Below are 26,763 nucleotides of genomic sequence, written 5' to 3'. Positions count from 1 at the left end.
TTCAACTAAAAAAAGGGGTGGTGGGCTTCAAAAAATATTTCAGAGTCACTTGCTCCAGGAAAATATAGATGATTTTAGTTGTATCTGATTCTGCTCAACAGAACTTATGAAATTAGCTTCTTTGGAGCATCTGAGGATGCCTGGTTACCTAAGTCATCAATTATTGGTAGTAGGTGGTGTGCTGAGTTCCTCTGGGCACTTACTCATTTGAATGAGGAATAACAGTTTCAAAGGACACCAAGGAATACCTTTAGTGTGCAAAGAAATATTTAGGACAGTAAATGAAGTAGCCAGGCACAGCTGTTTCTTCTGTACACACAAAATGCACAAGGTACCTGCAGAAGTCAATCCTCTGAAGAAAATTCACCTCAACATCATTCACGAATTTGCTGTCTTAGCAGGACACCCACAAGAAGCCAACTGCATCATCTGTTTCGGTTATCTAACAGATACTATCATCCTTTATAGAACAGATTCTCTTGCCACATCTGTCATCCTCAATGCCAATAGGAACACTTCAGAAGTATTATCCAGCTTGGAAACATGATCAGCATGGCCACATGGCCACACTACTTCACAGCAGCAGGCAAAATCAGAGGTGTTTGTGCAAGAAATGCAACCTGATCTTAATCCCTCCTAATGGGAAGGAACTAGACATATTGAATCACCTTGGCACTTAGCTCCTTGACCGCCAGCACTCACAGGGGAGGCTACTTCTCACCACAGGACGTGATAGACATGCACAACTTAGTAGCCTTCCAAAACAGAAAAACTGGGGGGAGTGAAATACCAGAAACTGAACTACCCCCTGTATGTGAGCACTTCAATGAGTTCGCTAAATGTGAGGATGAGGCAGTTTTCACAAGCTGCCAGGTAAGGAAGGACATTCAACGGTCCAACAGGGCAGCATATTCAGACTTCATTTCCACACACAAAGCTCCTCTAAAAGAGATGGCAGAGACCCTAATGATGGCAGAAAATAGATTTATGAGTGGTTGGATATTCAAGTGTGAAAGCCTGAAAACCTGAGTCATCTCTTTATTCCACTTGAGGAAGGCAGGCTGCTGGAAAGTACAGTGGAAATGCTAAGAAGGTGAAATTCTGGACCAGCTCTGAAATGGCACATTTTAGTTTGCTTGTCTCTAAGGATTAAAAAATTTAAAAAATCTGTAGACTTTTGTTAATGAACAACAGACTTCATTAGAATGCAGAAGAGCAATTTATCTGGTATTCTGGGTTCTGAAGACTTTGATCCCAGCCCACAGTACTGAGAGGTTCAAGTGGATGAAAAACCCAAATGGACAGGGAGCTTGGAAAGATTCCCTTGCAGCAAGGGAAAGTGGCCAAGGCAGACACTGGGTAATTGAGAAGCGGAATGGTGCTTCTCTCACCTCACACACCTCAGTCACTCTGCTGCTCATGGAAAAGCCAGGGGGATTGACGTGTATCTGAGCCATGACAGGGGAGTGTTTTCTCTTTACAGCTTGAGTGACAAGTCTCATAATCATTATTTGATGTGTTTCTCAAAGTACTAACTAAAGCCTTATCTTTGCATTAAAATCAAAACCTCTTATGATCTGTGCAATAACAGATTCTAAAGGACATATGCTTTGGTTTCATTCTTTCCCCTTGTGATTTATGGACGATAGAATATTGTGCAACTTTCAGAGTTTGCTGCATGAAGTTGCTGCAGGAACTCACAGTGGTGGGGGGATTAAACTATAAAATAGTTCCAGAATTCTAAGATAAGTGTAAAAAAAAGATACTGTCACAGTTTGTATAAATTTAGCAGCAATTTTGAAAAACACAAAAACTTAGCTCTGTAATAATGAAGTTCAATTATTATTAACAACCAGTATTTGTTTTACTGTCTTACCAATATTTTGCTTAAAATGCAATATAGCAAATGTAACAGAAAAGGCATAGCCAATAGCATGTACCACATATGGTAATTTGTGAAATTTTTATTTCAGTTCTGAATTTGAATATGTTTAATAAATCACAAGGCAATGTATATTTTTATTGTGGATTACAGTTGAACAAACTGAAGATGTATTGATTAAGAAATGGAAATAGACACCTCATGGTCCTAATCATCACATTTTATGGAGTTATCATGCTTTAGGTTGCAACTTGTGCTGTTTTTCTTTACTTAGGTGTTCTAGGAAAACTGTTTTAAATCTATTTTCATCTGCCGAAAACATTGGGGGAAATGCCATTTACAGTACACACTTTGATAAAGATTATTTTGCCAAATACATGAAAATTATCCCATACCTGAACTTCTAAAACTCTGACTTACTATGGCTCAAAAAATGTTAAACCTAATAAAAATCTTTATAATGTTGCCAGACTCATATTATCATCTTTTAGTTATTTGTGTGACTAAACCTTAAAGCTCATAACCTACATAACCAGAAAACTTCCTTTATTACAAATTTAAAATAGCTTTAATGGCAACACTCAAATCAAGTGGCTTTTACCCTTGTTATCTGTTTCAGGCAATCCAGGAATTTACTGTGTGGCAATGAGACACTTGAAATTTCTGTTATTCAAAATGTCCCAACTTCAAAGCATTTAAAATATAAATCCATCTTCTTTTGGCAATCTCAATGTCAAAAAAAATATCAAGAGGACAAAGCCCTGCTTCACTTCATAAATGACACCCTTTATAAAAGGCATTTATTTTTGTTCACAAACTATCCTCTATCAACCATCACCACAAAAACTGAATTAAAATTGCATTATTTGAAAAAAATCAAAATAAAGAATATTAGAAATACCACAGAAACATAAAATCAGTAGACTCCATCTACAGTTAACAATAAATCCCACAGACATGACAGATAAAACCATGAAAGTTGTTGGGATAACAGAAGACAGAAAAACAATTCTGGTTTTTCCCCTTTCACAGAATGAAGATACCATGGCATATACTTTACGTCTTTTGCTTCTTGGCTTACTGCTTAGAAACAGTAAAAGTGAAAATTCACAAAGCTCAGCTAACTGCAATCAGGGCAATGAGATCACTGGACAGAGAATAATTTTTATTTCTAGATTAAATAGTATGTGTAACTAAAAATTAGTAAACTACTTTGCTTTTTTTATTTTCTTGAGCCAAATGAGTTCATAACCTAATGTTGTATGACAATGGACAAATTAATCAGATTAATGAAATCCTCTGAACTTCAGTTTTGTTTGTTTATTTCCCCAAGATTTGTTTACATACAAGCTTGAAAGGCAAAAAGGTGGAGGTGGAGGGGAGAGGGTGGAGGGAATAAAATTTTTACCCACTGGTTGGTTTCCTCGAATGATCACCATCGCAGAGACTAGACCAAAACAAATCAAGGAGCCCAGGACTCCATTTAGGTCGTCCACATGTGTGGCAAGGGCTCAAGTACTGGGGTCATTTTCTGCTTTTTGTTTTGTTTTGCTTTGCTTTGCTTTGTTCCCATGTACATCAACAGGTAACTCAATCATAATTGAAGCAATGGTGACTCCAGCAGGTACTTTGATTTGCAAGCAGTAGCTTAATCCACAGAGCCACAATACCTTTCCATGAATTCAGTTTCAATATTTAAAATGTTGTAACAGTTCCACTTCACCAAATTACTACACGATTCTATCAGTTGGTGAATGTAATCTACTTGGTTTAGCATCTTCTATGTAGGAAATATTGAATGAACATTTGCTTGGTGTTCCCCCATGACTTTGTAGTGAAATTATAAGGACAAAGGTGATAACATCTTTTTCTCAGTAGGAAAATATGTAGCCAATGAGAGCATTTGCAAGGCGTAAGTACAATTGAAAATACGTCTATCACATTTATTCACAATCCTAAAGTGGAAGCTATTTCTGTATGTTCTGTCCATAAGAATTTTGAAGCAAAACATATCCTGAAAAATGCCAAGCAAAAAAAATTAAAGTACACATAAGGAAAGTTCCCTGTAGTTGCTTACTTATGCTGTTTGTTTTGTACTTTTCTTTCAAACCATAGCTAGAACTCTTATAGCTTTTCTAAGAAGACAAAGTAGACAAATCTAAGTTCACAGTAACTGGTTGTTAGGTGTTGGGACAATGAGTTCTCCAACAGCTTCATTCAGTCAACCAGACACACTTGTCTCTTCTCTTTGAAATTCTATTTTTGCTTTTCTTTTTGTTTTTAACCTATTCAAGCCTGGACATAAACTAATGAGTTTCTGTGAAAAGGAGTGACTAGGCAATGTCTAAAGCATTGAAATCACTAAAGGACAGAAAAAAATAAAAGGAAAGACTGAGCAGGGTACACATTATGTGAATGGAATCTTGGAGTCTTACCAGCCTTGAGATGGGACAGGGCCTTAACTGGTGCACATTAAGAAGTTCTCCAAGGTCTCTGCCAAATACGAAAATTTCTGGATCTAGGCACAATATATATAGGCCCAAATCCTGGTCTACAGTAATTGTGTGAAATATCCAACACTTTGGGCACAGTGCGGTAGCCTAGCAGCTAAAGTCCTCGTATTGCCCGCAATGGGATCCCATATGGACACCGGTTCTAATCCTGGCGGCCCCACTTCCCATCCAGCTCCCTGCTTGTAGCCTGGGAAGCAGTCAAGAACACCCCAAAGCCATGGGACTGTGCACATGCGTCGGAAACCCAGATGAGGCTTCAGACTTGTGGCTTTGGATTGGCTCAGCTCCAGCTGTTGTGGCCACTGGGGAGTGAATCAGTGGACAAAAGATCTTCCTCTCTGTCTCTCCTTCTCTCTGTATATCTGACTTTCTAATAAAAAAATAAATAAAAAACAGATCAAAAAATTTTAAAAGGAAATATCCAACACTTTAAGTACATAATTTGTTATACAAGATAACAGAAACCTTCTAGAATGAGTGTATTCTTGTCGTAAAATTTCTGGCTTAATAAAATTAACTGTAATGCTACCCTTTCCATCTGACTTTCTCTTTAGCTTGCCTCATTGTCCAGATCTCAATGAACAAAACTTAATGTTGCTCCCAATCTAAAAGCAAATAGTGATTTTCACAATGAGGTACATGTAGAATTGTATTTGTAATATTTTCAAGGTATCCAAATTAAAATTTTGTAATTTTAATATATAGCTTATTTTAATGCATTTCTAAAATATGTGATTTACTTTCACTAATGCAGACCAGGCATCTTACTTTATAGAATTGCTTGAAATTTGTCACTTACTCATGAAAATTCAGAATAAAACTAGTACTACATTTCTGATGTCTTAGCTTTAGTTCTCTCTTCTTCCAGCAGATCATTCTGTCTTCCCAACCCCTCACTTGACAGCAAGTCAAATTGCCTTGGGCTAAGAGCATTGCAGTATGAAAGTCAGATGCAGGGAGAAGGATGAATAATACTCACTGTTCCCATACAACATATTCATTGAATCTCATGGAGTTTTCTCTTCGGGTTTCCAAAATCACTTATTTTCTTCCATCTTGCTTGTTTTTCTTGTTTGTTTTTAAGTTCTAGAATCTGTCAGGATTGAGGCTATATCTATTTGTGCATTAGAGTTGTTTTCTACTATTGTCCAAAGAACTACGTGATTGTGTGTTACCCCATAGAATGTGCTGGTGATCCACTTGTTTATAAGCAGCATGACCAGCAGTTGCCTGTTGGAGCTTGCACTCTCTCGGTGCAGGGCTCTTAGCAGTTCTGTGATGACCTTGGTCTTCTCTTTATGAAAACAGAAACCTAGATCTAATCAGTAAATTCACTTTGTAAAGACAAGACAAAAACAGTTCCAGTGATTCTGAGAAGGCTCCCCTTGACTTTGATTAGGGGTATCTGCTTACATAGCTACTCCTGTACTAGTCTCACCTTCAGTGAGGCTAAAGAACAGCTGTTCTACTTATGAACACAAAAAAACTATCATAAGCAATGAGAGGTTTGAGACAATGCTTATGTAAGCAGAGATGCTTGCAATATCCAGTACTGTCAAGGAGATTCTTGGCTTCTTTGAACTCATCACAATAATACTTAAGTTTGTTGAGAGGTAGTGTTCACTTAAAAACGAATGTTCTGTAACTACCAAGTATATAATGTGCATGAAAGAAACAGTATCAAGTTTTGTCTGTTTTGAGAAATTATAATAACCTGCTGTTTGGTGAACAGGTAATAGATAAAATAGCATAATTTAAAATGAAAATTAGAAAAAAAAAAGCTTAAGGGCTGAAATTGTGGCAAGTAATTCTATCCCATGCAATGTTTAGCTTCCAGGCAGCTTCACTTCCCATCTAGCTACTTGACAACGTTCCTCAGAATGGGATGCTTGAGTCTCTACCACCTACAATGAGAGGTCTAAAACTAGCTGCTGACTTCAGGTTTCAGAATAGACTAGAACAAGACACTACTGCCATTTGGGGAATGAACCAACAGGTGGAAGATGTATTTCTTTTTCTCCCTCTCCTATTCTGTAACTCACCCTTTCAACTAAATAAATCTTTAAAAGCGGTTTAAACCTCAGAGCAAACATCTTGTTTAGTGGTTAATCTACTGTTGGGATTCCTGCCTTCCATCTCATAGTGTCTGAACCCACATCCTGGCATCTCTCTTGATCCCAGCCTCCTGGTAATGCACACCCTGGAAACTAATATAACAATTTAATCACTTAAATTGTTAGTTCTTGCCGTCTACATCAGTGGCCTGGAAAGAGTTTCCAGCTCCTACCTCAGGCTGTATCCGTCTCAAGCACAGCAAGCACCAGGGGAGTGAGCCAGCATAGGAGAGCTCTCAGTTTTTTGTCTGCTCAGTATAGCTCTTTATCAATCTGCCCCTAAGATAACATTTAAGAAAATGAAATGAATGATATATTTCATCTTCTAGTAAAAAAAGTCTAAATTTTAATATATAAAATTAATCAACAAATTTTACCTTGGTGGGAAGCATCAATTAATTGAATTTTCATGATTAGGGCATGTGGAATCTAGCATGACTACTCCCATGCAGAATTCCTTCATTGCATAAAATCAATATGATTAAGTAGGCAATTCTGTCATTAGTATTGTGTTACAGTTATTTTCTTTTTTGAAAAGGATTTGTTTATTTATCTGAAGGACAGAGTGACAGAAAATGAGAGTGAGCGAGCGAGAGAGAGAGAGAGAGAGGGGTCTCCCATCCATTGGTTCAAACTCCAAAAGATAGCAATGGCCAAAGCTAAGGCAGTCTGAAGTCAGGAGACAGAAAACTCTTCCAAGTATCCACATTGGTGGCAGGGCATCAAAAATTTTGACAATTTCCTGCTGCTGTCCCATATCTGCAAGGACAGAGATGAGAAGTGGGACAGACAAGATTCAAGTCAATGCCAATAAGGGGTGTCGGCAGTGCAGGTGGCAGTTTGACATGCAGTGCCACTGCACTGACCTCCATATTTTCCTGTAAGTGAAGTCATCTTTACATGATTGCCTCCTGTTCACAGTGCTTTGCTTTTGGAGATTTAGAGCTACAATGTGGTAATTATAGACTATCTTTTCAATATTTCCTATGTGTTTATACATAAAATATAAGATCATATTTTGAGAGAGTGAGTGTGGTATAGGTTTCAAGAAACATTAATCACAATGAACTTTTGAATACTCTATATGACAGATATAAAATACAGTATTGATTGTGTCCTATGTGTGTGTGTGTGTGTGTGTGCGTGTATTGTTTGGTTGTTCATGTGTTTTTATTTTCCATTATAACGTTTGTAGGTATAGGGCTTCTCCCCATTCTTTCCTTTTCTCCCTCACCTTCTCCCCACACCACATTTTCTCCTGTAATTAACAATAATACAGCCCTTCAGCTGAAGTCATGTGTCCATCATTCTGATGTGTGTCATGACACATAACATCGATTTTGTAAAGAAAATAAATTGTGAGACTTTAGGTTAATGACTGTTTTGTTGGTGTATGTACCAAAGTCAATTTTCTGATAAACAAAATGTGAAGGAAATTACAGTTGAAAACAAAGTGTGATCAATCAATTGAAATCATTGGAGTAAATTTGTTCACTTTAACAGGTATAAAATGAATGTGAGCAACAATGTTGTAACAAACACTTCTGCTTAATGTTAAAGGTAAGTCTAGATGATGACTACATAAAGTCAACCTCCAAAGAATAGCTTTCAATAAATACAGAAACAAATAAATAAATGTATGTTCTGGGTCTCCGTGTAGGTCCAGGGTCCCAAGGACTTGAGCCATCTTTTCTTGCTTTCCAAGGCCTTATGCAGAAACCTTTGAACAGCCACGGTTTTAACTGGTGCCCCTATAGGAGGCCAGTGCTACAATCAGAGGTTTATCCTAATATGCCACATGATAGCCCTTCAATTTTCCTTTGAGGATGTGTTTTGTTTATTGGAAGGTAGAGTCTAAATGTGGGAGACAGAGACAGAGAGAGATCTTCCATCCACTGATTCACTCCTCAAATGGCCATGACTGTCAGTATTAGGCCAGGAGGAAACAGGGAGCCAGAATGTCCATGCATGTCTCATACTTGGGTACTGGGGTCCAAGCTTGCTGGGCCATCTTCTGTTGTTTTTCTAGACATAACCAACAGACAGCTGGATTGGAAGTGGAGCACATGGGAATTGAATTGGCACTGTGATATGGGATCTTGTATTACAGGCAGCAAGATGATGCACTGCACTAGAACACTGGGCCAACATACAGATTTTTATACCATTTCTATCAGGTCAACTTCTATCTTCATTGTTAGAGTCAAATTCCCACAGTACATTTGGTGGAGCATCAGGGAAAATAATGAACAATCAGTAAACTCAGTAAGTTGCAACTAATCATAACAACATCATAGCTATTAAATGTGTCTGTTTTTAGTCTATATTCAGTTACTGGATCAATGACTTCATCGCTGGTTCAGGATTATCTACATAAGGAAATGAAACTTTCAGTAGATGTTACAAGAATAAAAGGAGATTTTATTCCAAGAAAAAATCACACATCAAATGTAAAACTCAGAATCTGTTTATAAATCTCATATTTGCCATTTTGTCAGCTTCGATGATTTTAGAACCTACATCCCACTTTGAGCAGTAAGAGAAAAACTTTGTAAATTTGAAATAGCAAGTTATCCCTACTGCATAAGCATTTCTGCTTCCATACACTGGAGCATTAAGTAAGTGCAAATTACTTCTTCTTATGGAGTATCTTTTAGTAGTTCAAATAAAATGTACCTTTTAAGAATGACTGATAACTTATAATTCAGTATTTAATGCATAAAACTTTGAACAACTGTATTTGAGTATAGCTTTTTCACATTCACAGCCCAACAACTTTACTTTATAGTGCCATTTAGCAATTCCCGCATTATTCTTGAGTAGCTCATATTGGAATTCAAGAAAGTTGAAATGTTTTTGAATTATTTATGCTATCATATAAAATCGAAGAAAGAGAAATAAAAAAAAAGATTTTTGAGTTTTTAAAGTTCAAGTTAGAAGAAATGGGCCCAGTATCTCCATTATTAACCTGTTAAACAATAAACAGAATAACCATATTTAAAAGAAATAGACTTAACTTGGATCTCAGCTTTTGCCTAGGTTTTTTTTTAATCATGATTTTCCAACCCTATATTATTCTGTATAACTAACTATAAATATGACCTCCTGTTCACATTACAAAGAATTATAGAATGTGAAGTTGAAAGAAATCATTCGTAAAGACTTTGAATCAAAGTGTTATCTAATATATATGAGTATATGAGCATTTATATAATACTAGAATTAAAATGTTTATGGAAAAAATAAATTTACTTGGAGTCAAATATATATATATATATATACACACACACACATACATATATATTCTACATAAGATTTTTGAAGACCTCATATGGGCATTGATTTAAAAAATTAGTATCAATATAGATTTAACTTTTAATTCTGTCATCCATGAACATTTTATAAAATATTCTGATGTATCACATTTTATAAATTTTTAAAGATTTATTTTATTTTTATTGGAAAATCAGATATATAGAGAGGATGAGAGACAGAGAGGAAGATCTTCTGTCTTCAGGTTCACTCCCCAAGCGGCTGCAATGACCAGAGCTGAGTCAATCCAAAGCCAGGAGCCAGGAGCCTCTTCTGGGTCTCCCACACAGGTGCAGGGTCCCAAGGCTTTGGGACTTCCTGAACCACTTTACCAGGCCACAGGCAGGAAGCTGGATGGGAAGTGGGATTTCTGAGATCAGAACTATCATCCATATGGGATCCTGGTGCATGCAAGATGAGGACTTTAGCTCGTTAGGCTACCAACCAGACCCTGATGTGTCACATTTTAGAAGTTCTGACAAGGACTGGTACCATGGTGTGGTGGATTAAAACGCCCCTGCAATGTAGACATACCATATTGGGATTAGCTCTGTTTTTGGCTGCTCCACTTGTGCATCTGGGGAAGCAGTGGAAAATGGTCCAAGTTCTTGGATTCCTGAGCTCATGTGAGACCTGGAAGTGGCTCCTGGCTTCTGACTTCAGCTTGCCCCATCCCTGCCCATGATGGCCACAGTGATGACAAACATGAGAATGGAACATATCTGTGTGTGTGTCTCTCCTTATTTCTGTTTTTAAATTTAAAAATTAATAAAAACTAAAATATACTTGAAATGGTTTTCATAATAATAGCAACATCTTGCTATTTCTAACAGCAAATGGATAATAGACATGAATATTTCAAATAATACACATATTCATTGTTTGCCATATTATAAGTTTGAAGGGCTATGCTTATTCCACATTAATAAAATCAGTGTCTTCTTTTTGATCGTTCCTAGCTAGAAGAGGAATTCAACATTTGACATTTATAATTTTTTTGTGACAGGTACATCTTGTCCACGGGCAAGGCAGTCAACAATTTTAGTTTTACAATACGTTTTTCAAAGGAGTGATAACCTTCATATATACTTTTGTATACTATTTGTAACCTGGAAAAGATGGTGACATCTTAACATTGAAATCAGTGAGAACCTGAAAAAGGAAGGTCTACTTTTTTCCACAACCAGAAAAGAAAAGAAAAAAAAAATAAAGAACTAAAGTACACAAGGTGTCAGAAAAGAAAAAAGCCACTAGATTTCTCCTAAATGAGCTGAATAGTATCTTTAATACCTGTATGATACCTTGCAACACGTCCATAAGAAGCACTCATGTTGTCTTCCAAGTACTCTTAATAACACCAATGTACGCTTACAAGGACTTAAACACTTCACAATGTAAGATTGCACTATCAGCGTTACAGGCATGAATTGATTCCACAAATACTTATTGATTCTACAGTTATTGAAACTCCACTGTGTCAAAGCACAATGAAAATAGTGTAATAACAGAATGGTCCTTTTTCTCGAGGGGTTTAGAGCCTATTAAGAGGTACTGACAAGCAAAAATACAATTAAAATAGTGTGGAGTGTTATGAAACAAGGCAATATAAATTTTTTTCTTAGGAATAGTCAGAAAGACTAATGGAAGTGATAGATTTAAGCTCTCACGTAAATGGGAAAGCATTCGCTACTTAGAGAACAGAAAGTGGTACACAAGCAAAGGCCCAGAGGTTACAAAATGCTATGATGTCTTCAAGGAACTTAAAAGAGTTAAAATAAGTTCAGACAGAGACATGTTTAGGGGGCAGCTTGAGAAGAGGCTGGGCAAGTTATGAGACAGCTGAACATGCTGTTCTGCAAACTAAAAATACATGGACTTGCATAATAACACAGTGTAGTGAGTTAACTAATGCCTGCAAGGCCGGTGCTCCATATGAGTGCAGGTTCTAATCCCGGTCGCTGGATTTCCAATCCAGCACTCTTCCAAAGCACCTGGTGAAAGCAGTGAAATATGGCCCAAGTGTTTACGTCTCTGCCAATCATGTAGGAGACAAAGTCGGCATTTCAAATTTCTGATTTCACCCTGTCTCAGCCCTGAGAGCTGTTGCCATTTGAAGAGAGAATAAGCAGATGGAAGGTCTCCTCTCTCTCTCCCCCCCACCCCGTGTGTGTATTTATGTGTGGTGTTTGACACTTTGAAATAAATGAAATGAGTCTTTAAAACTTAGTATTGGAGGAGCTGTCATGGTGCAAAGCAGATGAAATCGATGCCTATGAGGGCATCATCCCAATTGAGTGTCATCCCATGCCTTATGCTCCATTTCTGACCCAGCTCCACGCTAATGGTTTAGTAAAAGCAGTGGGTTGGCCCCTGCCACCCACATGGGTGATCCAGATGAAGCTCCTGGCTCCTGCCTTTAGTCGCAGCTCTCTGGAACAGAACCAACAAATGAAAGATCTCTCTCTCTCATATAACTCTGACCTTCAAATAAATAAATGAATTTTTAAATAATAATAACAATTAAAATGGGTTTTTAGATCTAATGCAGTAGAAAAGGGATGAACAGCTTAAACCTAGAGTGCTGTAATCCAAATTTCCTTTTCAGGACTGCAAGTCAACATTAGGGTAATTGTATGCTGGAATGTATTACTCCACCAGAATCCTGTATCACCCCATGTAAGTTATGCATCCAATTGGCTCAGCATCAATTAGCTGCTGCACCATCAGTGGCCTTGGGTGGTTTGTGCAGTGACTAGGTCTGCCACACACTATTTTTCAGTTCTTCACACAATCAACCATTCTGGCGTCCTTGTGTGGTGTGTGCTGGCATACTCCACACGGTTAACAGCAGCATCCACAGCATCTCTTCTAGTCAGACACAGCCTGAAAGGAAATAAACTCTTGCTCCAATTCCGCATATAGATTACATGTATTCCTGAAGGAAGAATCAGATTTGACTTCCGCAAAAGACGCCTGGAAGAGCTGATTCTGAGGGATTTCTGGGTTATTCCATTGTCCAATTGGTTATTTAAAAAACAAAAATCTGTGATGTGAGGGAGAAAAAAAACAGATTATATTTGCAAATTGGGGCAGTCATCACTGAACTAGGATGTGAATAGAGACAATCACGATATGCAGAGTAAAAGGAGACAGAATCTTGGGAGAACTACCATTCAAAACCTGAAACCATATGGAGTTTTGAAAGGACATGAGCAAGGCATACTAGGAGAAAAACAGGCAGATATTTGGATTCAAGAAAAATGAAGTAGTAGAGGGTTCTGAAATGTGAATTCTACTAAGAGGTTAAGTGAAGTGTTAAAGTCAAGAAATAAATTTAGGCTCTTTTTCCCCTGCTGTTGAACCATGCAGAGGTGAGACTGAGTTCAAGATTCTGCTTCATTGTAACCCACAACATTGGCCCAAGAAGGCATTGCTGATGGAGCTGTAATGGATGTGAACATTGCTTTATAAACAGTGCTGAAGAACTGCCTCCTCCACATTAGCTTAGCGTGTGACATCCATGAAGCCATTAAAGCCTTAGCCAAGCACTAAGCCCGCCTTAGACTGCATCCCAGTATGATGAACCTATGTATGTCAAGTTGGTGAAGGCCCTGTCGGCTGAGCACCAGATCAACCTCATTAAGGTTGATGACATGAAACTTGGGGGATGGTAGGCCTCTGTAAAACTGATCAAGAAGGGAAACCCAGTAAAACAGTTGGCTGCAGTTGCATAGTCATTAAGGACTATGGCAAAAGGTCTGAGTCCAAGGATGTCATTGAGGAATACTTGAAATGCAAGAAATGAACAAATAAAAATTTTGCTCACGATAAAAAAAAAAGAAAAAAGGAAGAAATAAATTTAGGCAGGACGATTTTGATAAGTTTTTGAAAACACTATATTACAAGAGAGGGCACTGTAATTGGAGGTGAAATTAAACATTGTAGAGGGTTGATGGATTAGCACAAGCCCTTTAATAAGCGAATGAACAGGTGATACAGCAGATAAAGTGAGTGGAATAAAGTTTTCCGTTTCTTTAATTTTTGGAACAACTAAGCTAGATAAATTTCATCAATCTTAAATGCTTTAGAAAAGGATGAGACATAAAGAAAGAAGTTAACCTTCCAGAAAATTAGAAATAATTTCAAACTAGTAGGAAATTGGCTACCATAGGCCGTGGTTTGATCATGGTGTTATTTGTTTTAAGTCCAGAACATATAGAAATGTGTGAGAAATAACACGACATGATAGAATTTAGAGCCCAGCTGAAATTTTAGGAAATGTAGGATATATTCGCCTAAATATGTATTGTATGATCGCCAAATAGCCAGGCATCACATTCAAGAGAATTCAAACTCCAGTTGGAATGTCAGGATTCTAGGAACAGTAGTAAAGTCAGTGGCATTTGTGGTGATCTGTATGATTACTGTGTTTTGGCAATTCTGTAGTTAGCAGAGGTTTAGAATAAATGATTTTGAGCACTGCCACTGCTAGTAAATGGATTCACGGAGTGCTTTACAATATTCTAGGAATTAGTTAAGTTGTATTAATTATCACAAGCCTATACATTAAAAATGTATTATTCTCCTTATTGTTAGTTTATAAAAAATGACTGTGTCAATTACATAAAACATCAGATTTTAAATTGAAGTGATCAAAATTTGTGCATCAGATAACAGCACAATAGTCTAAATTTTGCTAATGAAGTAGGATTATCAAAATCTTTTATTTCATTATTAATTTTAAAACACTGAAATATCATAGTAACTACTGTTAGTAAATATTACTGAAGGCATCAATCCTGCACTAAATATTTAGACTTTTAATTTTGTACTAATTTTAAATTAATTCTTGGACTCCAGCATAACCAAAGAACTGTCTTTCTCTAGTGATAGATCATCTGTGCTACATAGCATAAATGTTATTACATTTGGAAATGGGAATTCTCTGAATGATCTTTCCTTGGAATCTCAAATGATATAAGTCATACATATTTAGGCAAAATAACCCTGCAGGTTATTATAAACAAATTTTAAAAATCAATAGACCATGTATCCACATGATTCTCACTCTCTCTAACAATATAAAGCTGGTTAAATAAATAAATGTAGATGTACATAAAATCACAGAGAATCCCAGGTTAATACTTTAAAGGAAATGTCCATATGTATTCTTCTTTTAAGGAAGTTTTACATCAACTTTTTTCACAACTCAGTTCTGTGTGCATATATAGAAGCAAGCATTTTCTGCGCACTGATTATATAGCTATTGTCTGCAATTATATCGTGACAAATCAAGGTCAAATACAATAAAGAAATGAAAAGTTCTCCATTCAGTTAGCTTAATAGAACAGTGACTTACTAAATTATGTTATTAGACTACTGTTAACTGGAAATCTATGTTTAATATTTTACATCATTTGTTATTACACTATATTACAAGAAAGGTCATTGTAAGACTCTGAACTATAGAAAGTTGACATTTACAATATGTGATCTTCCTTTCCTGGGGAAAAGTGAAGACAAATGAAGCAGCGTTATCCGGTATGACCTTGGCATTATAAGTAATGTACTTCCTATCTGTAATCTGAGATTCTTGTTTGTCGAATTAAGATACTTTTCAGTTGGACAATAAGCCAAACAGCAGACGTAACAACAGTTGATTAAAACTGGTGATGCGGTACGAAAGGGCATTTACGCTTTGAAGCTTAACATATAGCTTTTTCCATAACACTTGGGGAGTCCTTTCTCCTCTCCGTGTAAGCACATAGCTCCCCTTGATGTCAATGTGAGCTGCATTTCCGTGACGAGAAGAAAATAGACTTGCTGAAGTTAATTATCAGACTGATTTGGGTCTCATTTTAATGTCCTGTTTATTGGCAATGGAAGCCTGAGGTGTGCCTCATTTTGTTCCTTACTTGATTTTCAGGGGTAAGGACAGAAGGCACGTGGTAAGTGGGGGAGCTGTGAGTAAATACAACTAGGGCAAATGAAAGTAATGCAGCATTTTTATTTATCAACAGGGACTTTAGCAAGATTTCCTGGGGACATACTTTACATACACTTTAAACTTATATGTCATATTGAGAATTTATTTTGTTCAAGACTGATGGGGCCCGGCGGCATGGCCTAACGGCTAAAGTCCTCGCCTTGAACGCCCCAGGATCCCATATGGACGCCGGTTCTAATCCCGGCAGCTCCACTTCCCAGCCAGCTCCCTGCTTGTGGCCTGGGAACGCAGTCGAGGACAGCCCAATGCATTGGGACACTGCAACCGCGTGGGAGACCCGGAAGAGGTTCCTGGTTCCCGGCATCGGATCGGTGTGCACCGGCCCGTTGCGGCTCACTTGGGGAGTGAATCATCAGATGGAAGATCTTCTTCTCTGTCTCTCCTTCTCTCTGTATATCTGACTTTGTAATAAAATGAATAAATCTTTAAAAAAAAGACTGAACAGCATGATTATTATGTATTTTATTGATAGAATATTTAAAATAATATTTGAGTACAACAGATATCGGGTAGGAAGACATTCATTTCAGAACTAGTGAATTAGAAACTTTTGCTACTTTTTTTAAAAAATTACAAACTAACAGTTTCATGAGCTTGTGGCATTACAGTATCTAATGACTAAGCTTTGTATTACTACTTGCTTACTTTACGTTCTAGAGTAGAATAATTTAGGCATTCTGCATGTGAGTTTTTTCATCTTCAAAAAGTGTTATTAAGAGTATTATTTCTATAAAGTGCGTAAGAATATTAAAATGAATACTGGTAAATCTTTAGGGCTGTCTGAAAAAGAGTAGATACTTTAAGTTAGCTATTATAATTCTAATGATAAAATACAGAAAATCTCATTGAAGGATGTTTGTAGTTTACAGATATGCATACGACCCCAAATGTTTCCAGTATATTAAATTTTCTTTGGAAAATTTTGTCAATATATATTTTTAATAATGATTTGTTCCATAATGTGTTTTTCATGCATCATCCTATTTTTAAAAAAAGATCAATTATTAAAATAAAAGGTACTATGAAAAGAAGGTATTATTATTGAAAAAATATAAAAACGGATGGGCATAAATTATAGAAAGGATATTTCCACTACTTCAAGAACTGAGACACTTTTTATTCTAGAATTTCTTTTTTTTTTTAATCTTTTTTTTTTTTAAAGATTTATTTATTTTATTTTCATTACAAAGTCAGATATACTGAGAGGAGGAGAGACAGAGAGGAAGTGGAGCTGCCGGGATCAGAACCAGCAGCCATATGGGATCAAGGCAAGGACCTTAGCCACTAGGCCACGCTGCCGAGCCCCTATTCTAGAATTTCTTAAGACAAAGTAGAAACCATGAGAAAACTTAGTATTAAAGTGAAAAACATCCACATGATAAAGAAATCATGAAGTGGAAACATCAGAGATAATTCCAAGAATTCATAAGCAAGCAATAGGAAGAACATACACTCTACAAATTGGCGAAGGATGGGAATGGCGGTGAAGAGGGCAAGCTCCATCAATTTAGCAACAATCTAGCAACATCAAATTATAGCAAGAGCACACAGCAACAATAATTTTTAGAGACTGTTGCTGAGAAAACAAACTAGTATAGGCTATTTTTATTTTTATATAAATTAAAGTTTTAATGAATTTTATATAGTTGAGATGGATGCAAGCCTATGTGGACCACCCATCAGAGTCAGGAGCATAGAGGAATAAGGGAAAGGGGATGTGATAACTGTTTCCAATCTCCTTTTTTCCTCCTATATCGGGTGAAAGTGGGAAGAGAGAGTTTCTCTTAGCACCTCAACCACATCAGTACCCAAGGATGGGGGACAGCCACCTGATGTCGTTCCTGGGACCCCAATGAGAAGAATACTCTGAGGGTACTGCTTAAGCGGTTTCAGTAGCTCTGGGATGTTGTTGATTTTGTTGCTCCAAGGTTAAAAGAAATCTTCCAAGGTCCATTGGCTGATATAGTCCACCTTAAAATCTCCACTTGCCCCGATACTCACTGTTAAAGCCTGACTGGGAGAGCGGTCCCTTTTGATCTAACTTCCGCAGTACTCAATGTTCTCTGCAGGCCTCAATGAACTGGCTGTCCTGTCCCACATCTGGAATGCTGTCCACCTCACAGGCTTCGGCAAACCTAGGAGGCCCAGTTTCTGGCACATGCACTCAACAGCCAGACCACAGAACCTGTAATTTTCCACGTGGTTTTTGTTCTGAGTGCAGTGGCCTAGTTGGAGGTGGGGATTCCGCAAAGAACTCTTACCAGAGGTTACCCCAGAACCAATTCCTGTGTGTCTGAGACAGTACAGGGTCTGGCTACCCTCATCAGTCAATACACACAATGGTGGTTATAGTCCCCTATTCAACTCCTCCAGCCCCATCTCATATGCAAACCAATGGATGCTACAGCCCAGCCAAGCTCAGCCCAGCCCTGCCCACCACACACTTGGCCATCACACAAACACAGATGAGAACTACAGCTTATTTGGAGTGAAGTGCAGCAACTCCTGCAAGGCCCATCCCACGCACCGGTTCCTGTGCATGATGATACATGCAACAGACTACTCCAGGCCATCCCACATCCTACTCAGCTCTCATGAACATTAATGGGTGTCAGGGTTTAGCTCAGTTAATTGACTCCACTATCCAGCTCATATTGATGCCGGTGGGTGAAACCTCCTGTCCAGCCATGCGTGCACCCAGCACTGATTCTCATTCTCACTGGTGGGACATACAGCCTAAGAGATGGGTTTCCAAAATTTCCCTACCAGGCCCACACCCAGGCCAGATCTTACACCTTCCAGGGGGTTCTATGGTATAGCCTGGCAGGCCTTGCCACTAGTTACAACACCTGCTAACCATGTTATGACAAAGCCTGACCAACTAGAACATACTCTGGCTCACGTATGTACAACTGGGTAGAATTGGTTAGCCCAGCCTGTCTCTCCCTTACTCCAGCTCACATGCAGGCCAATTGGTTTTGTAGCCCTGCCCAGTCAGTTCCGCCCCAGTCCCAGCTCTCACACTCCCAGCAGGAGCATTGGCCCAGCAAGTGAGCCCCTACAGCTGCCTTACTGGGCTCACCTGTTCCCAGGTTTTATGTGTGCTGGTACATGCTGCAACCAAGACTGACATGACCCATCTCACCTCTGTTAACTAGTAGGTGCTGTGGCCTGGTCCAGCCCACTGTGCCCTCAGTTACAACTAATGGTGGTGGGTGCTACAGCCTAACCCAGCCCAGCCCAGCCCAGCCATCAGTGGGTGCTATGAAACAGCCTAGCCTGGCTCACCCTCATGCCTCACCCACAATTATGCTAATGGGTACTATAACCTGGCTTGGTCTGGGCTACTCCCAGCTTTGGTTCTTGCACTCAACTGCAGGAACTGCATCCTGACAAAGGGGTTCCCCAAGCTCCTCTATCAGGTCACCTCTCAGTTGCAGATCTTGCGTATACTGGTAGTTCCTTAGCCCAGAATGACTTTGCCCATCCTCTTGGTAGGTACAATGATCTTGTACTACCAACCAACACCCGTTCTAGCTCTTACTGTTGGGTGTTAAAGCACACCCTTGCCTGGTCCATCCCCAGACCCAGCTCTCACATGGTTCAGTGAGTGCTGAGACATAGTCCGGCCTGTACTAAACACGTTCTGGCCCTTATGAGCATGAGTGTATGCTGGAGCCTAGCCTAGTCTGGCACATCCCAGACCCAGTTCACTCCCATTTTCAAAGTATACTGCTGCTGTGTCCAGCCAAGTCTGCTGTTTCCACTCCAGCTGTTCCGCTCACAAGTAGAAACCACATCACAGCTGGGGTATCCCCTCAGCTCCACAACCAACCATGGATCATGGATATGCAGGTGGTTGCTCCTACCCAGCCTGCCATAACCAATCAACCAACTTTGCCTTTGCCATCAGATGCTGCAGCCTGACAGGACCCAGCCCTCCCCCAGCCCCGACTCTTGCTGTGTCCAGCCTGTCCCCATCCCTGACTTTTATGCAAAGCAATAGGTGTGACTCCTTAGCGTGGTTCGACATGGCCTGCACCCCATCCTGGCATGAGAGCAAGACAATTAAATTCACAGCTGATCTTTCACAGGAAACTACAAGCCAAAAGAGAATGGAGCAGCATATTCCAGATTCTAAAAGCAAAAAATTGTCAGCCCAGAATAAAGTACCCAGCAAAGCTTTCCTTTGTCTTTGCAAATGCAATAAAATTATCCACAGTTAAATTATAAAAACATGCTTCTTCCAAAGCTGTCCTACAAAGGATACTTGAAGATGTTCTCTTGAGAAAGAAAATAGTACCACCAAAACCAAAGGTAAATGTGAAGAACATATCAGTAAAATAACAGAAGACTAAATTAATGAACAATCCATTGCTAAATGACAGAACCAAATTATCGCCTAGTTATATTAACCCTGAATATAAATCTCTTAAATTCATTAATCAAATATCATAGATTAATGGACTGGCTTAAAAACACAAACCCCATCTCTTTGTTGCCTATAGGAGATATATTTCACCAACAAAGATCAGTGGGAAACTGTATCTCATGGATTTTGATGTTTTTATTTTTAGTTTCATTTATTCAAAACAACCTTTTCTGATTAAATTCTTCAGTGACTTATACATCATACAGTAGCATCATTTTCTTCAAGAAGGCTCTTGATTTTCTTGTTCATTTCTTCAGCAACATATTTGTCATGGAGTAACAAGTTATTTAACTTGATAGCATTGTAAATTTCTTTTTCTCTTCCTGTTGTTGATTTTGTTTTGTGGTTTTTCATTTAAGGGGATATAGTAACTGTAATAGAGAACATTATATCCAGTAGCATGTGGTTTAACTTCCTGGCATTGTAAATTTCTGTTTTTCTTACTGTTACTTGTTTTGTGGCTTTTTACTTTGGGGGATTTATTGTGTGAATGTGTAGTGGCGACTGACATGTCCAGATGTGAGGATACGGTGCAGTGTGCATCTATACATCAGGATGGAGGATGGACTCCCAGGAAAACTGTTGGATGTGTTTTGACAATGGGATGCTAGACTCTCTGCCATTGCCCATGGCCACCGTGATGGACTTATGACTATATATGAGGAACCTAGCTCTTGCAATTATATTTGAGAACTCTGTCAGGGGGGCGGGTCCGGGGGGATTTGGGGAAGGGAGAGGAGGAATCTCAGGGTCTCTGAAACTATCATAAAATGATAATTTTTAAAAAGTTAAAAAAGCAGTCACTTCAAAATATATTATTTGATGAGTAAATATTTTCAGTTATATCTATGATATTATTTTACTGAAAATATACTGCCTTGATAAGAGAAGACATTGTGTTTACTAGATGAACTATGGATGAGAATCAGGTGGAAAGAAGTGCTTTTCCAAACTCCTGGTTACTCATTTGAGAATAGGGCAATTCTACTTATAATAGCAAAAGAAAAATATTGAGAATGATTAAAATAAAATAAATCTTAAAAAAAAACATCAAGAGTAATTATACCTAGTTTAGCTTCTCTCACACATTAACCTTCAAGCCAGATTTCAGTGACACGTGTGATGGACCTGGGAACTCTGCATGTGAGCATTATAAAGTATGTATTTTTGTTTGGTTTTTTTATTTCAAAGTGCTGTCTTTGGGACTCATGATTTATCCTGGGGGTTGACTTTACCCCATGAATGTAAAAGAATGGTAATACAGGGCCCGGCGCAGTGGCCAAGTGGCTAAAGTCCTCACCATGAGATCACCGGGATCCCAAATGGTTAGTGGTTCTAATCCCGGCAGCTCCACTTCCCATCCAGCTCCCTGCTTGTGGCCTGGGAAAGTCGTCAAGGACGGCCCAATGCCTTGGGACCCTGAGCCTGTGTGGGAGACCCAGGGGAGGCTCCTGGCTCCTGGCTTTGGAATGGCTCAGTTCCTGCCACTGAGGTCACTTAGAGAGTGAATCAGTGGATGGAAAATCTTCCTCTCTGTCTTTCCTCCTTTCTGTATATCTGACTTTGCAATGAAAATAAAATAAATCTTAAGAAAAAAAAGAATGATAATACAATTGTGTTAGAACAATGGGGAGGTCTGGTTTATCCAAGAGTGAAGGGTGGGGATGCCCTTTGCATTCTGTGGTTCAGGCAAACACATTTACCTTGATGCCTCAGACTGTAAAGGCTCATTTTGAGACTGTTCACAAGGCTTCCAAGTCTGTTCTCCATATCCAGTCTAAAACACCAGGTGAGCCAACATGGGTGTCCAGTTACTCTGTTAAATATGAAAACATGACTCACATTTGCGTAAGTCTTAACATCCTTGAAAATTTTCTATATTTTTTCCTCACTGGAAATAAAGATTTGATTCAGGGCTCATAATAACAGAAATGTCTTCTCTCTTAGCCAACGAAAGAAGTGAGAGTTGTTTTATTTAAATTAATTAAAGGTAAAAAGCAGGCCTAGCATGATGGCTCAATAGCTAAATCCTCAATTTGCAAGTGCCAGGATCCCATGTGGGCTCCAGTTTGTCTCCCAGCTGGTCCACTTCCCTTTCTGCTCCTTATTTATGGTCTGGGAAAGTAGCAGAGGATGGCCAAAAGCCTTGGGGCCCTGTACACACAAGGCGCAGAAGAAGCTACTAACTTTGGAAAATCCATTGGGGAGTGAAACAGCAGATGGAAGATCTTTTCTCTCTGTCTCTCCTTCTCTCAATAAATCTCTTCTGCCTATGCAATACAAATAAATAAACCTTAAAAAAAAAAAAAGAATCAAGATGATAACTTCAAGCTTGACTACTGTTACCTGCCTGGTCACTGGTGTGGAACTTTATGCCCATGAATCTTACATGAATCTAAACAGAAAATTTTTTCTAAGAATTTTCCTAGAAAACAATTATGTAGATCATCAAATTTAACTCTTACCTTGGAAGCATATTTTCAGAACGTAAGTATTTTTCCCCATAAATCTTCCTGGATTTATAAATAAGTTATTTATCGATTTTTACCTATCCAGCAACTGGAACACAAATAATCATTTTGAATATCGAACAGGAATGAACACACTACAATCAGGAATTCAGAACATTTATTGCAAGAGCTGAATAATTGTAAATAACGTAGAACTGGCAAAGCAGTAACAAGGATAATTGTTTAGATATTTATTCTGTCAAAGTCATCAAACACCCCTCACAAACCGACAAAATTTTACTTCAATAAGCAATGCACCCCTACCCATTATTTTCCATTATACTGTGGAAAAAATGTGAACTGCTATTTACAAAGTAATTTTTTTGGTAAGAACAAATTAACTATCAGATTAGCAAACATTTTTTTAAATTTTTTGTTTTATTATTTTTTTTATTTTTAAGTTGATGGTAAACCGTGGCATTGAGATAACTTTCACTTCTTTCAATAAAGACATTTTGTTGCATGCTATTTATTTGTTTAAATCATCTGTCATGCCTTAACAAAAACCTCCTAAGAATGTTCGAATTTGGAATTGTTTGCACGTGCAACTGAGATCTTATTAACATTAGTTGTCACTCTGTTGATTTGACCTAAGTGACGGTATGCTGGTACCGGCCAGGCATTGACCAACTATAATAACAAACAGTTAAACAGCAATAATTAGAGATTTATCCCTTTATTTCCCCAACTACCCTACCTGGAGAATGTTCTGTTACATCATGAAGGCACAACACATTAAATATTTTGTGGCTATGGTCTAATAACACTTGTGTTACATTATTGTATATGAGGATCAACACAAACTCTGCCATTTCAACAAAGTTGTAGACACACATTTGTCCAATTGAAACTAGTTTTGAATAGTGATTTTAATATATACTTACTTTGATACATTAATTTGCATGAATGAAAGGTACAAGATATTATATCACTTTTGATGGATAATATTTCCCATTACTCTCTTACTTAATAGTACTAATTAAGTGCATTTTCTTTTGCCTACTTGAACATAAGAATATCAAAAAACAGGTTCTGCATTATGAAGCGTTTGTGCAAGTCCTCCAATTTTGTGTAGTTTTCATTTTTGTTTTTTACGTAATTCCCTCATCAGAAGCTATCATAGAAGAAGCTGGATTTCAGAACCGTTTTCTTAAAACACAAGTGTTGGATTTCTTTTGAACAATGTGTGTTAAGACAGACTACTAACTCAGAAACACCTCACTAAAAGAAACAGAAGAAACAGCAAGAAAATAAAACATACAAAAGGAAAGAATCAACCATAAACACAGAATTATGCTACAACATTTTTAGGTGAAAGTTATAATTACACAAAAGTTGTTAATAATAACTTGCTCTATTTACAAATACTTTTAACACTGATTGACTTACAAGTGTCCACTAACGTTGTTAACAGCACAATAGGTTTAATGCTTATCTTTTAAAGTTTTGTTTGAAGTATAATGTCAGATATAGTGGTCCCAGCATAAATCAATGACATAAAGAGCACAAATTTCTAACTGGATATATTTGTCAGTCACTCTAATCCATGGAACTTTCTTACTCTCCAAATGCATATTCTATTATTCATAGCAGCAGTCCAGGGTCAAAATAAAATGCAACAATAGTAACAAAAAATTGCACAATGGAGAGATCTCTGGAGAGTTTAATCAACTCTAGCGAACAAGATCACATAGCTAGTTGAACTATCTTCTCTCTGAAGCTATAAAACAATGTGTCCTCCATGGTGCTAACACAAAGTTACGGATATCCCTGCTATAAGGGGCATAGTTGTAGAGATCTATTTAATACATAAAGCTCTGACACACACTGTATTAGCATGTCTATTTAGATTAAAGTTGTTAGGTCCCATATAGGCTTTTCTTAGAGCTGGTGCTCCTTGGGACTCTCAATGGCACCTCCTGCTTGCTTGTAAGACTTCAGATTTGCCAGAGGAATGTCTGTCATGTGGCTGCCATTGTTGAAATGGCCTTCATTGGGACCGTACTGCTTACGGTCATTGAACTGATTCCTGTTGCTGTCTTCTTTCCAAGCTCTGGTCAGGGTGTGCCCGTTCACAAGCTTGTCCTTCTTTGCCCATTCTTTCTGGGGCGCAAAGGTGGAAAGAGGAGATTTTGGGTGTTGATATGGACCCAAGCCAGGAGGCATCCAGCAATTATCAGAGTGGCCCAGAACCAAGCACTCCTGAGTGCACATCTCTGTAGCCTCGGCCAATCCTCGGGGACCTAGTGGCCCATCTGCAGAGGAAAAGAGAAAGAGAGTAAGAAAAGTAACAAAGTTTTCAATTAAGATTCTCCCATCTGGAGGTTATGAAAACTAGTCATCTTATTTTTACATAAAAATCTATTAGATTAGTCAAAGATAGTATGTTTCATTTTTAAAAAAGATGAATACAAAATGAAATTAAGCATTATGGAGGAAAGATTTATTTCTTCTAGTTGAGGCACAGGAATGTTACAGAAATATACAGAAAATGGATAGAGAGAGATGAATATCAATAAACAGAATCATCACCACTGATTCATAATTTTATAATTTACAGAAAATGTCTCATATTATGAAAACTTTTGAAAAGTAAAGCAACTTTACATGAAACGTTTACATGTTAATCCTATGACAGAAGTAAGAAAAGGAAGCTACTACTTTCTATATAAATATTTTTTTCTGTAGGAAATCCCTTAAGGTATTTCTGTGACTGTTTTTGAAATTAAATATTTGTAATACAAAGATATATTAATTAAAACAGAATGGTGCAGGTGCCCGGCAGCGTGCCTAGTGGCTAAAATCATCACCTTGAATGCCCCAGGATCCCATATGGGCGCCGGTTCTAACCCGGCAGCTCTACTTCCGTCCAGCTCCCTGCTAGTGGCTCCCCAACCTAGTGCCCTCCTGAGCCCCCTAAGCCAGGGCACTGTGATATTGCTCTTTGGGAAGCTCTAGGTTCAAGTAAAGAAAGGGTGTTTGGCCAATGCCACCTGTGTCCCAAACAGGTCGAATCAGAGTCTGCAGTCCATCTCCCACCAGGACACGACCCAGGAAGCACTACTGGGAATGAATTTCGTTCTCATAGTTGTCACCTCCAACTGATTTCTAAGTTGCTGGGTTGGTTGCTTGCAGGCAGATCATGTCCTTGCTGAGCTGCGGCCAGCCAGAGCCATATCCTACCAGCTTTGGCAAAGAGCCCACCGTGTTTCCCAGCTCAGCCGTCACTGCTCTCTGACCTTCGTTTTCCCATCTACAAAACAGTAGCACCCATCTACAAAACAGTAGCACCATTATGTGGTTGCATATTTATTTAAAATGTTTATTGATTGTTCAGTGGGACAAATTGATTCAAATACAAAAATAAAATACAGAGGTTCTTAGGAGCCAGTGCTATGGCTCAACAGGCTAATCCTCTGCCCTGTGGCATCAGCGTTCCTGTGCGGCTGCTCTCTGCTTATGGCCTGGACAAGCAGCAGAGTATGCGCCAAGGCCTTGGGCCCCTGCACGCATGTGAGGAGACCAGGAGAAGCTTTTAACTCCCGGCTTCAGATCAGCTCAGCTCTGGTGGCTGCAGCCATTTGGGGAGTGATGGACTGGCTGATGGAAAACCTTCCGTCTATCTCTCCTCTCTGTAAATCTGCCATTCAAATAAAAATAATAATTTTTAAAAAAGGCATTAAAATATTGTATCAAAGCGATCCTATCCCATCATGTTTAAGGCACCACTGTCCACTTTAGCTAAGATATGGAATCAGTCTACATGTTCATCATCAGATGAATAGATGAAGAAAACTTGGCATATATACATTTAAAACAAGAGAGAGAGATCTTGCAGCAAAACACATGGAGTTGGAAGGCAACATGTTAAAGGAAATAAGACAACCATAGAAAGACAATTTCCACCCTTATATAAAGGAGCTAATAATTATACACACACACAAAAAAAACAGTGGCCTGCACTGTGGCATAATGCGTAGAGCCACTGTCTGC

The 26,763-nt window shown here is 38.4% G+C and overlaps 1 protein-coding gene and 1 pseudogene across 1 annotated transcript in view; one reads left to right on the top strand and one right to left on the bottom strand.

Moving 5' to 3' along the window:
• Window positions 1-13,241: 13,241 nt before the first annotated feature.
• Window positions 13,242-13,626, top strand: LOC101527021 (small ribosomal subunit protein eS12-like; annotated as a pseudogene).
• A 9,538-nt stretch (window positions 13,627-23,164) lies between these two features.
• LOC101526771 (protocadherin-9) overlaps window positions 23,165-26,763 on the bottom strand; it is a 549,048-nt gene continuing 545,449 nt past the window's right edge. Inside the window, exon 4 of the mRNA XM_058670966.1 lies at window positions 23,165-25,025. Coding sequence (XP_058526949.1) covers window positions 24,652-25,025 — 374 coding nt within the window. The 3' untranslated portion in view covers window positions 23,165-24,651. The remainder of the gene's footprint in view (window positions 25,026-26,763) is intronic.

The sequence above is a fragment of the Ochotona princeps genome, chromosome 12 (assembly GCF_030435755.1).
Source record: "Ochotona princeps isolate mOchPri1 chromosome 12, mOchPri1.hap1, whole genome shotgun sequence".
NCBI classification, from domain to species: Eukaryota; Metazoa; Chordata; class Mammalia; order Lagomorpha; family Ochotonidae; genus Ochotona; species Ochotona princeps.
The sequence above is the reverse complement of the archived record's forward strand: the minus strand, read 5'-3'. Positions and strand labels throughout refer to the sequence as shown.